Here is a 12,126-nt window from a genome sequence, read left to right on the forward strand (position 1 = left end):
GGAACGCAGCAGCTGTTGCCATTTTCTTAAACGAAACATTCACTATTGAGCCAATCAATTCCTGTCGATTTGTGATACATATTGCATGCAAAATTGTCGAAATTTTTCAGTGGAATGAGCATTTGTATATCTTTTTGACGAGATGCAAAGCAGAGCAAATGCCCATTGTTGCAAATTGGCGATCAAACCAGAAATCTGCAAGTTACTCGTGAAAAACAAGAATGTGAAGTGCTGTAATGATACGTGGAAATATCAGAGGCCCAGGGAGTGTTAACTATGTAAGAAATTTTCTCACATTCCGTTCCATCCAGCATTGATTTTAGGTGAAAATGGTCTTGTTGATCTGTCATGCGTTTTTAGCTTTCTAAAGGAAGCAAATGTTTTAAAGAAACAATAGAATGAATAAATATACTCCTCTAAACTCAAGATATAACCTTGCGTCTGGCGCATGATAGCCTTAGCCGCTCTTGCGCCATTAAACCCAATACAATACAATACAATACAATTCTATTGCAACAGTTCTCACTAATTGAGGTGTGAGCAGTTGGTTAACACTGGTTAGCAGTCGTATGTTTGTACCCCTTTTTTAATTGCACAGCTTCCTTATAATGATAGTTTTATCTCAGTGATAAAGCTCTGGCTAATGGGAACATACTGCGGTCGAAATTTTTGTCCAGATACATGGGGAGAAGAGTACTGCATGCAATTTGATATGTTGCAAATTCATTACACTGAGTATCGGAGTCATATTGCATCAGCTTTCTTTTATGTAACCTATAGTTGTATTAGCATGGCTGTGTGCATTAGAGATCGCACAGAAAGGACAACGCAATAAACGACAGAGGACAAGGTGATAACTAGACAAGCGTGAAGGTTAAGTTGTCCTATGCATACGCGAAAACCACTGTGCAAAACCAAACACAAGGATGCCTTAGTACCTTGCCTGAGGGGAGTCGTCTACAGAATTCCACTTTCATGTGGTAGGTACAATATGGCCAAACTGGAAGATGCTGTAAACATGCGGCTGCAAGAGCACTCCAAGAAAGTCAGCAACGTTGCCACAGACGGACAGCTAGCAGCCCATTGTAAAAGGTGTGACCCATAAACACCGTGCTATCTTTTATTCGGCCAGATGATTGCTTTTTATCACCACAGTACTGGCCTGACCAGGGAAATTGCAGAAGCATCGCTGATAGCACGGTCAGGAAATGAATGCGTCAGCAAACCGTCTGTGGCTCTATCGAAGGCTGAGCTGAATTTCTGGATAGCCCTTCTCCTGTCCTTGCTTTGTTCTTTGTCGCTTATTGTGCTGTGCTTTCCTGTAAAAATGAACCAACACTCCCTAACGTATTCCTTTCTGAAGTGCGTTAGAGATATATGAAAAGCTAAGCAGAGGTTACGAGGCTGTGGAGCTATCATTTTCTTTATGTCTGTGTTAAATAACTGAATACATTTGAAAAAACAAGCCATTCTTTCAGACATTTTGCATTACAAAAATGTTGTTTGTGTAAAGCTGTTAGATCCTGTGCAGGGAAGACAGGTTGTGGTACAATATTTAATTTTGCCTTTTGGAATTCTTTTGCTAGAACTAATAGTTAATTTTGTGATTTTGTTGCATTCTTTAGAGCATCTACTCTAGTGTCATATATATATATATGATGAATGCACAATTGTAATATTAGCCAACAGGCATTATTGATTGCTGTTGACTGCTGGAGCCATACTCATTGAATTGTGCCTTTGCACTTGACAGTTCCTATGACACTTTTATTATCACTTGCTGTGCCTCACAGAGAGGGCATTGAAGTATGCAAGTGTGATGCTCGGCTTGCAGCAGTAGTCCTGTCTTGATGCAACATGGATACCTCACTTGTATGTATATGTGCTCGTAAGAGAAGAATGAGATTCATTATCTCACATTTCCTTTGGTTGGTCATATGAGTGCAGAACCATTTTACTGCATACATACTAGTGCTCCGATTTGAGCAATGAGGCTGGGAAAAATATGCTTGCGTTGTGCTAGACTTAGCTGCATTACTTGATAACTGCAGTCGCAGTCTTTATAACGCTACTCACTAGTAACTGATATTATCACTTAGGCTGGCTGAGTGGCAGCTTAGTGTGCAAAATTACAGATGTGTGGTCCCCTTCTAAAGTATAAAGCTCGAGGAATTGGCTTCTGAGTTCTGTAGCGTTTATCGTTTTGCATCTTCAGCTGCCATAGTCTTGCAATAATGGAAGGGCCTCATGTGCTCTATCCTTCCAAGCATTGGACTGCTAGATGTATGAAGCCCTGCTAAGCAGCCTAGAAGCAAACCCCTGGGGCTGTATACTTTTGATGAAGGCTGTACCTTTGTTCTTGCCTAGAGAATTTCATGTTTCTCTTCATTGATTCTAATTAACGCCTTTTTCCAAACTTGCATAGTGTTAGTGGTCTCCTTTTATGATGCAGGAAATAACGGATGTATAGAGTTCCTTATTTCGTTTTTGTAATGAGGGAACATTTTAATACTGCTTTCTTGATCACTGAATAATATATGTTTATGCTAGCTGAGCTGGCTGTTTTTCTTATCTGCCCGGTATAATGGTTTGCCATGTAAATTACTTTTTATTGTAAACTAGTTGTTGAAGACGGTTCAGAAGGCCTTTGTCAGTTTTGCTCTGGAGCAAGCAATTTGGGGTCCTATCTCAGGTACTTAAATCCATTGTTTCTGTGCCAGTTTGTGGCCCTGCTACATTCCACTATGCTTGCAAGAAACTCCAGTTTATTTAGTCACATTGCCGCATACATGTGCTGGGATTCCTTGTTATGAAGTGAGCAGTCAGTTGGTAAAACACATTCTGATACTTGGTCAGTTGATAAAGGTTATTTACCTAGGATGTATCAAAAGTCAGTCAGCCTGTACACGAGACAGTTTTCGTATTTCTTCACAGTATATAAAGGAATTAGCAGAACTGCATATCTTTTGCAATTGATTGGAATTATTAATTCATTATGCTGCTTATCAGCAGGCTAGTACTTCCTGTTTAACCTTTTTTATAGCACATGTCTTTAGAAGGAGCTTGATCTTCGCTTCTAAAATTCTTGCATTGCTGTTGTGTTCATTCCAGGAGGTAAAGTAGAGAAATCCACAAATGATGGTCATTACTCATTTTGCGAAAAGAAAAAGAGTGCAGCCCTAATAAAACACAAAGGTGCTCTATGAGGACAGTTCACAGTAGCAATGTCCAGCCTTTTTGCGTTATCAATCACCTCTGCAAGGAAAATATTTTACACTTGGCTCGCATGAAGTTAGAGAACCAAGCTTCTGTGCACTGTGGATCTTCCTTGTTATTTTTAACTTCTTTTAATAATTAGAATGCACTGGTGCAATTTTGATTATCTTTATCACACATAGCTGTTGCATTTTTTTTATACCCACTTTATGTCACAATCCTTTGTATTTGGTACTGATGGCACATTTCTGCAAATCTCAATGCAGCCTTCGTAGCACTTTTCAAATTTTCTGTAGAGCTACATCTGTCTAGAGTTGACTGCATAAAATTGTGATTGTCACATATCATGTAGAAAGGCTAGTTTTGTTACAAATACTGTTCAAGGTTTTGCAAGAAACATTCTCATTTACATTTACTTGCTGACACATGTGCATGATTCTTTTTTTTATTTGCAGCACAGTGGTGCCTGTATGTTGGTGTTGTATAGCAGTGTTGACTACAAGTTTTGAGTTGTAAAAAGTCGGTTTCAGAAGTTACACTTTGTGAAGGAGATGCATATTGTTTTCATTAGGAATATTCTCATAGTGATGTAAATGGCCATTTATTAAGGGTATGTGAATATTCGAAATTTTGAATTTATTTGAATATGTTTTATTCTATTTGTACTCAAAAAACTGAAATTCTGAGTTTTTCAAATATTAGAAAATTACAGTATACACCGAAAATTTTCAAATTCACTTCAATTTTACCACATTGTGCGCTTCACTGCAGTGAAGCATCCTCAAAACGCGACAGGGCCATTTTTTGAAGAAGAGCCTTCCCTTTTGAGAAGGTGGATTTTCTGATAGTGCGCAAAACGAAGCACTTGACGAAACTGGGAAGAAAAGTTGTTCACATCAATTTCATTTTAAATACAGACAACCATCGTGCATGTTTCCATTAAATAAAAATTACTTTGATGCGAACGGTTTTCAGGAGTTTGTTCAGGCCCATTTGATAACTAAGTTTTCGTTTAATTCAGAAATTTTTTTCCTGGTCCCTCGCAGTCCAATTTAATGAGAGTTAACTCTATACAGCAACAGTATGACAGCTGCACTCAGTTTCATGCAAGTTCTTTCTGTACAGAAGCTGGTTTAAGGAATCCTGTGTAAAATTTATACTATATTTTTCAGTAGGCTATACACTTCTATGCAATTATGGTTTAATTTTATACCATATGAATGCTGAAATTAATGAGATGAACAGCATTTCCTTTTACTTTTCTGATCTCTCTTTTTTTTTCCACTGATCAGACATTGAATATTCGGAGGCATTTTTTCCCATATTCATATTCGATCTGTATTAGAAAATGTCTATATTTGTGACCCTTACCATTTATTGAAATAGTTTTTCTTTATATACATGTGTGTGTATGTGTGTGTAGCTTCAAGCAGCTCGTTTTAGTTCAGATTCTGTTCAGTGTGGTCGGGGCATTTGTAATGCTTGCTTCTGAAAGGCTGTGATAGTTGGGCTTAGTTATTTTTGTTTGTTAGCAGTTGCACACTTGCAGAATGACTGTATTACTGTATAGTTCAGTTTATTTGTCCTGTTTATGACTTTTGCAATTTAGGTGATACTATATCCTCAACTGCTTTTCTTGTAGAAGTAGAGAGTAAATACTTTTCTTCATTGGTATGAAGAAGCTGTGTAAAAATGTGCACTATAAAGTTAAAGGAGATATATATTATATATTTTTTGCAGTCGAGGACTAGACTGCACAGAGTTCATGACCACGCTTCCAACCACCTATTTCCTCCTTGTGATGTGAGATCTAGATTGCTCTTTGCATGCATTTCTTGTTTTGGTTGTTTTGTTCTCCTAACATGCAAACTTGTGGCTTGCCCTTTTCCTGCTTGCTATCCAGCATATTTGTATTATGTGCTTGACTGGTTGTTAATGATCAGAAGAGTTTGTGGTTGAATATATGTTATGACAGCAATGGTGCTAATTCATGTGTCTCGTGTTCATTTAATAGCTTGATTTAAGCTTTGGGCAGTGCATTAGCACGTAGCTGCTACTTTTATTGAGCTCACCACATGGACTGAAGGAACAGGCACATTACCATTTTTCGTTATTTGCCTAACTGTAATGCTCACATTGTGGCTTTCTCATGGTTGCATGGAAACGGCATTGTATAACCAGAGGGCAAAGCTTGTGAACTCGCCTATGAAAATTCATTGAATAAAATAACTTTTTATTTATTCCTACGAACATGCTTGTATTCTGTAGCCAGTTTTTACCCTAGTGGGTCTTCTTTTGTTATCACTGCACCTACAAAATTGCTGCTTGATACAAAATTACTTTAATGATAACTTCGGCCATTGCAAGACTCTTTGTCTAGCTGTCACCAAATTTAGTGATTTGGAGGTGCTTGATCAGAAAGCCTTGTCAAGTCTCCTTGTTGGCTCAAATTCTCTTGTAAAAAAATGCCATTCATCATAAGCAACTTGGATTTTGCTTATTTTGGGGCTCATATCCTTTGCTATTGCACTTGGAAACATACTAAACATCTCTCTATTGAGTGTGAAGTATGTTGCCAAAAACAGCCGCACATTTCTAACCTACTGTGATCGAATACAATACAGCTCATTTTCAAATTGAGGTGTTTCTTTTTCATATCACTGAAGAAAATGCAGCAAGCACTATTGCCAGGCATCCTGATGTTGTCAGCATTCTGCCCAGCTACTTTACTTTTATAGCACAATAATATCACCAGGGCAATAGTTTTGCTTAAATAACCATCAGTATTATGATATACAAACTTGGGGCTTGCAGCCTGATGACTTGATAGTATTTTTGGCTTTCATTATTTGTACCTTTCCTGCTTGTACAGTGGTTTTTTGGCAAGCGTGATTGTTGATGTGTGAAAGCTGAATCTGAAGGGCAGCACACAATGGCGCAAATAGAGTTTATGCTTGAATAATGTCAAAATTTTGAGCAAAAGTCTCATTGAATTACAAATGCAAGTAGCAAACATGGATCAATGCATACTTCTTTCCATTTCACTCCCTCCCCCCTCCCTCCCCCTTCCTCCCTGCTTTGTGCGACTTAACTTTGTTAAAGACGCAGTTAACTCTTTGTGACTTTTGAAAAAATAATGTGGCAAGTTGCTACTTCACATTCACATGCACTAATGGTGGCTTAACTTACTATTTCGAGCTTATCTGAGTGTAGAATGTTAAATCTGCATGAAAACCGGACTGTCAAAAATAAGATGTAATTTTCAATTTTTTTTGCTGCTTGTTGGACGCTGTTTGGTGCCATACGTTTGCATGTTGGCTTCTATGCATTCTGTGTACTGTCCTGTACCAGCAGTATTTTCAGTAATAAGTGTAAAGTGAGTGACCTGCCGCATATAATTTTCAAAGGAGTGTACCCTAATAAGGCCTTGTACATATTTTCTAATTTATTGGAGGTGCAAAGGATGAGCCAGGCTGCATACTTTGCTTCATACCTGGTTGCTTGCTAGTGTTTATAAAGTACTTCAAGATCTGCAGTAATCGAGAATATACATACATTAGAAGGAACTGAGATGCTGAATGGCACTGATAGTGTTTCTTTGAAAGCTGATTGAGAGTAGCAGTTGTGTTATGCAGGTATTATATAGGCAGTTTGATGTGTTTGCTCAATTTGTATATAAAATTTCCATCGCATGCATTTTTAGTTATTCTTAATATGAAGTAAAAAAAGTTGACTTTGCAGGAAAGGTGCAGAAAGGAAGGAAGTTGAGGGTTGTAGCTTTTGTTTACTTCGCTTGGCCAACATTCAGTCTAACTGGCTAAATGTGTTTTATGTCGACCATTGAGGCACACTTATCTCTTAAGTGTGTGAGTAAATTTTAACTATCCTTGTCAGTTTGCTTACTTTAGATGTGACATCTGGTAGGAAACAGATGCTTAAATTGATCAGTGTTTGCCTGGAGGAATCCTTGTTCTGCTCTTTTCTCCAGAGAGGTCGTACCTGAGTGTTAGAACATGTGCACTCTATGGTAGTACTAAAGGCTGTTCAGAAAGGGGCTTCTGCATGGGCCATTCTGCACTTGATACACTGCTCACATCATCTTGCTTTAAAATTGTAAAAGTTTAAGCGTGAATAAAATTCGTTAAAGCATGGCCAAAGGGGAATGGTTGCTCTGGTTTAAAATGAAATTCATTCTAGTATTGAGAATACTAGTTTTATGTTGATTGCTTTTTAATATGCCATCTCATTTTAACGCTGCATTGCAGTTAGTGCTGTGAAATTATGAGGACAGAGGAGAACATGAAAAGCTAGTTTAAAAGATTTTATATAACTGTGAATTGGGCAAGGTAAATGGTTTCGCTGCAATCAACAGTGTAACGGAACATTGGAGAAGAATAAGAATTTAGCATTATATGTCTGTTCTGCACGTAATATTCTTGCACTATCATATATTTTGAGGTTGAATTTCCTTTTTAGAGCACAGTTTTGTTGTATCTCATGCTAGTGCTCTATTTTCATTTGTTACGTTTTATTTCATATTTTGCATTGGCCCAAATATTACAGATGCCCTGGGGGCATTGGGACAACATTAAATATCCAGCTAGAATATTTAGAAAGAAAGGAGTCCAGTCATTTCTTTGGGGGAAATAATTCATTGTTTTCCAGTTTATTAATTTTGCAACAGAGGTATAAATTATTCATTATCGACTGTGCACTAAACTGAAATTCTGGTTAAGGTTAATTTGTTTCATTGCAGCAGGGAGTTTTGATTGTGTGGCATATGCTCTTTTTGTAGTTTCTGGATAGCGAAGTCTTGGGGTTAACAAAGGCTTTATTCACCAGATGTATATTGTAACAATTCATATGCAATAAATGAAGGTATGTTGCTGTCAAGCAGCATTTTGAGACATGGGCCACGTAGCATGCCAACCTTGCTTTTCTCACTGGATATGCACCAGCACAAGAGCTACATGATTGCGGCATCTCAACTTTCAGGTCACACTGGTCTTGAACCGCTGGTCACGTTCGTGGACAAGGCCACTGCAGAGAGCCCGGCTGAGGTCAGACCAAAGCCGACAACAAACCACCCATCATGCAACATCTGCAATCGACGCTTCTTCAACAAGCAGACATTGGAGCGCCATATGGACAGGCATAGACCAGTGCGTCGGCTGTATGAGTGTGAAGTGTGCCACAAGACGTATGCCTTTGTTACGGGACTGTACCACCATCGCAAGACACATGGTTCAATCGCACGCTTTCGATGCCACTTTTGTGGCGAGCACTTCATGTACAGCCGCTCCTTGCACAAGCATCTTAGCCAGTTGCATGCCGCTGTGCCTGGTGCTACCATTCAGTAGCACTTCACCATTTAGCTGATGTGTGATCACAGTGTAGCTATGTCTGCCACTTACTCTCCGCTGGAGAAAGCAAAATGTTAGTATTCTAATGCGACAGTGCTTAAGGCCCTGTTCTCTAGAAAGTCCGATGTTGGCATTGCGTGAGAAAAATTGCGAGTACACCTTTGACAAGTGGTAGTTTGAGAGTGGCACGGTCGAGCATTGACTGATCAGCATGTTGTGGGGCATCACGAGACCACATCACATGGCTGATTCGGCTAGCATTGCCAGCTCAGGCTTTTTTGAAATGGGAGGGTGAGATCGGAATGCAGCTTTCTAGGACCCTTGGATTCTGAGTTAGACACGCCGTCCCAAGGCCATGCAGGCTTGCTTAGAGTGAGGTTTTATATCTACTTTGGCTGGTCTTTTCGTAGTCTGGTAGCTTACAACTGTATGCTAATTAGTATGTGGGGGAATATAGAGGCACAAATTAAAAAAATTCAAATTAAGTGATACCAACGTTTATATATGTAAACAAGGAAGTGCAGGGGAGCTGCAGGCAGGAACCATTAATGCTATCACATCATATCCTTAAAGGTGGAATGTCTCCATTTTTTTTTTTTTTCTGAAATAACATTAGTAATGCTGATTTAGTTGTGGAAGTTCTCTGTCTTCAGAAATTGAGTTTTCTTCTGTTGCACTATGTCCCACTTATGAGCATTCTTTTTCAACAAAATATGAGTCGGAATGGCTTTTTAGTACCTATGCCAATATGTACTGTTCGAAAAAAAAGTTTTGTTGAAGAAGTTGTACTTGCTGCAAACCAGATACACAGTGCCACAAACCACATTATGAGCTGGGCTTGCAAGAGGCCACAATTTATATTCTGCAAACTTTCTTTTCCTATAAACCCATTTGCATTTCTTAAACTTGCCTGGAAGGCATAGGTACAGAAAAAAGAGGAAAAGCCTTTATCTTCAGAGCCCTAAAAAATCTTGAGAAATTCCTAAATGGCAAAAGCACCATTGAAGCCAACCTCCTTTCTGGTTTTGATGTTATCAAGTAGATTATTTCCATGAGCAAAACATAATCTCCTCTCAGCAAAAGGGAGATTGGCCGGATAAATAGCAGGTGGGAAAGAGACTGTCATAGCATTGATATACAGCCAGAGGCATACCAATAATGACTGTGCCAGCCAGAAGCAAGATTCATATAGAAGGGCTAAATGTGGCTTTGTGTCACTGCAGGTGATCATGATCATTATTGTACCCACATCTAAAATTCAGTTGCATTGCTAGAGTCTACTTTGTGTGAGATGGTAGAGCAGTGAAAGGGCAGCTCTTGCTAAAAATGTTATGAGGACAAAGAAAAATACTACAGGCTGTGCAAACCTTTTTGAATGCATGACAACTTGTTAAAAGACATCCATTCTACTCAGTCTCATCCACAAGTATGTCACATTTAAGAAGGCATCGAGGAAATTTGTTGTCATTGTTGACAGTCAGTGCTCTTCAAATGTAAACTTGGCACACTGTGAGATGGTGACCCATCCTCTGAAAACCTTAGGCATGCAGGTTGTGGTGTAAACACAGTGCAGACATACTGTACAAGTGAAGGCAGCTATCCCAAAGAATGCTTTTACATCCAGTATGACAGTACTAACTCTCTCGATTCCTTTTAAATAAATGAGGTACGCATCAGGCGCACAGCTTAAGATTAGAGCCAAAGGTATAATAATATTTGTCATAGCTTGTCAGCACATTTAGTAAACCATAAGACAAAAATTAAAAATAATCTATATTATTATTATTATTATTAAAATAACATTAAATTATACAATAACTATGTAAATAATATATAACAGTCTAAATTATAAAAATATAAATTAATATTGTAATTCTCAGTACTCATGATTGCATCTGACTCAAATTCCTACATATGAAGAATGTCATTATCACAAAACTGCTACGAGCTATCAAATGGCTTGTTTTACCACATACTGGAGTGAAAAATGTTTCACTTTCTGCGAAACTCGTACTTTATGCAAAAGGCAGGCTGATGGGCTGAAGGCACATAATGTAAAATCGACACATGGCGGTACTTTTCTATGAACATTATCAGGATCATTGCTGTTTGCTATGGGTGCCTGTCTTTATTCACTAAAGAAATTCTCCTTTAATTTGAGTATCAAGGACTACTTCTTTTAAGATCTCTTGAGACCCAAAATTGATCCCCCTGATTGGCTGCTGAATTTTTTTCTTTCATGCTATGCTAACACTTTCTAACGCTCTTTCTTGGAGATTTGCTATTAAATTTGTGAAAAAATATGGACATCATGAGTATGTTACATAGCTGTGCTTCAGTTGACCTATTTTTGATGTAATCTTCCCTTTGCTATGTGGATCAGTGCACCTTCTTCCATGTACAGTCAGCTTGAAATAGAATGTGAACAGCGGCTGTGAAAAAAAAAATATGGCTAATGTACTTAAAGGTTTAATTTTGAAATTCATTTTTCTCTGTAAAGGGTGTGCTGAAGTAATTTAAATTGGTTGTATCGGAATATCATTTTGCACAAGTGCAAAGTATGGCATATGCATGTTCATATTTTGTTCTGACCTAACTGTACGTGCACAAAATGTGCAAGGTGGTAGTGAAAACTTCATTTCCGTAAAGAGGTGCAAGTAATCTATTTCTATGCAGAGAATCTATTGCTATGCACAATTTAGCTATGTTGCAGTGTTTAGGATTCTGTACCACAGCGTAACAGCGTATTCCGAGTTTGCGTCGTTATCAAAAGTGGCGCTATCTCACGAGACCTCAAGTCCTCTGATTGGTGGAGACGCTGGAATATGATGTGTCACGTCTTCCGGCTTCGTAGTGGCAGCACGCTGTCCCGGCGTTTCAACCAATTAGATGACTCGAGGTCACGTGAGATAGCGACACTTCGATAATGACACAAACTCAATACGGGCCCTGATGTGTTGGAACTTTGTGATAGAATGTCAAGCTTGTACCTTGGGGCCTCAGTAATGGTAATATGAGTTAGATATTGCATAGCTTCCAGTTTTAGTATAGTGATGACTGGATCTTTCTCATATTTCACAGTGGATTATGAGAGTAAACCTGCAAAGAGCCACATCTTGGTTGAATGTTTTGCTTGTGTTTGTATATGCATACATGCGTAGTGAAGAATTTGGTAAATTCTATTGCAAGTAGGTCTGATAGTCAAGACTTGATAAGTATTGCTTAGATCTGACATAAGGAGGGTACATTGAGTGCATTGTGTGAGTGCCACTCTCTGCCATAAAATCAGAGTTGTTTAGTCTGTAGCTGTTTCTTGGTGGGATAAGAGTAGCATTAGGGTACGCATATTTGACACCTACCTGAGATTGTCTCAAGTAAGAAGGAGAGCTCTTGTGGGTGACCACAAATGCCCATGCTTTTTGTATGTTTTCTGTACTTGTTTTTACAGTTGCTAGGCACTTTTTCATTTAATGCAATCATTCACCAGTGTACTACCCTGTTGTCAAACTCTCCTTGTTTTTGTCTGCTTAAATATTGCGTTGGTATT

General features: G+C 38.5%; 1 protein-coding gene across 17 annotated transcripts in view; it reads left to right on the plus strand.

The window, feature by feature from the left end:
• LOC146198174 (uncharacterized) overlaps positions 1-12,126 on the plus strand; it is a 212,916-nt gene that overhangs the window by 41,025 nt on the left and 159,765 nt on the right. Inside the window, exon 5 of one of the 17 annotated variants that reach the window (XM_084593536.1) lies at positions 8,212-8,591. The exons of the other annotated variants lie outside the window; for them this stretch is intronic. Within the exon in view, the coding sequence (XP_084449662.1) occupies positions 8,212-8,576 (365 nt within the window). The 3' untranslated portion in view covers positions 8,577-8,591. Of the gene's footprint in view, positions 1-8,211; positions 8,592-12,126 lie in introns of those variants that run through there. 17 annotated transcript variants of the gene reach the window in all.

This window comes from Amblyomma maculatum, chromosome 2, assembly GCF_055883805.1.
Source record: "Amblyomma maculatum isolate TAMU_Amacu chromosome 2, ASM5588380v1, whole genome shotgun sequence".
In the NCBI taxonomy this organism is placed as follows: Eukaryota; Metazoa; Arthropoda; class Arachnida; order Ixodida; family Ixodidae; genus Amblyomma; species Amblyomma maculatum.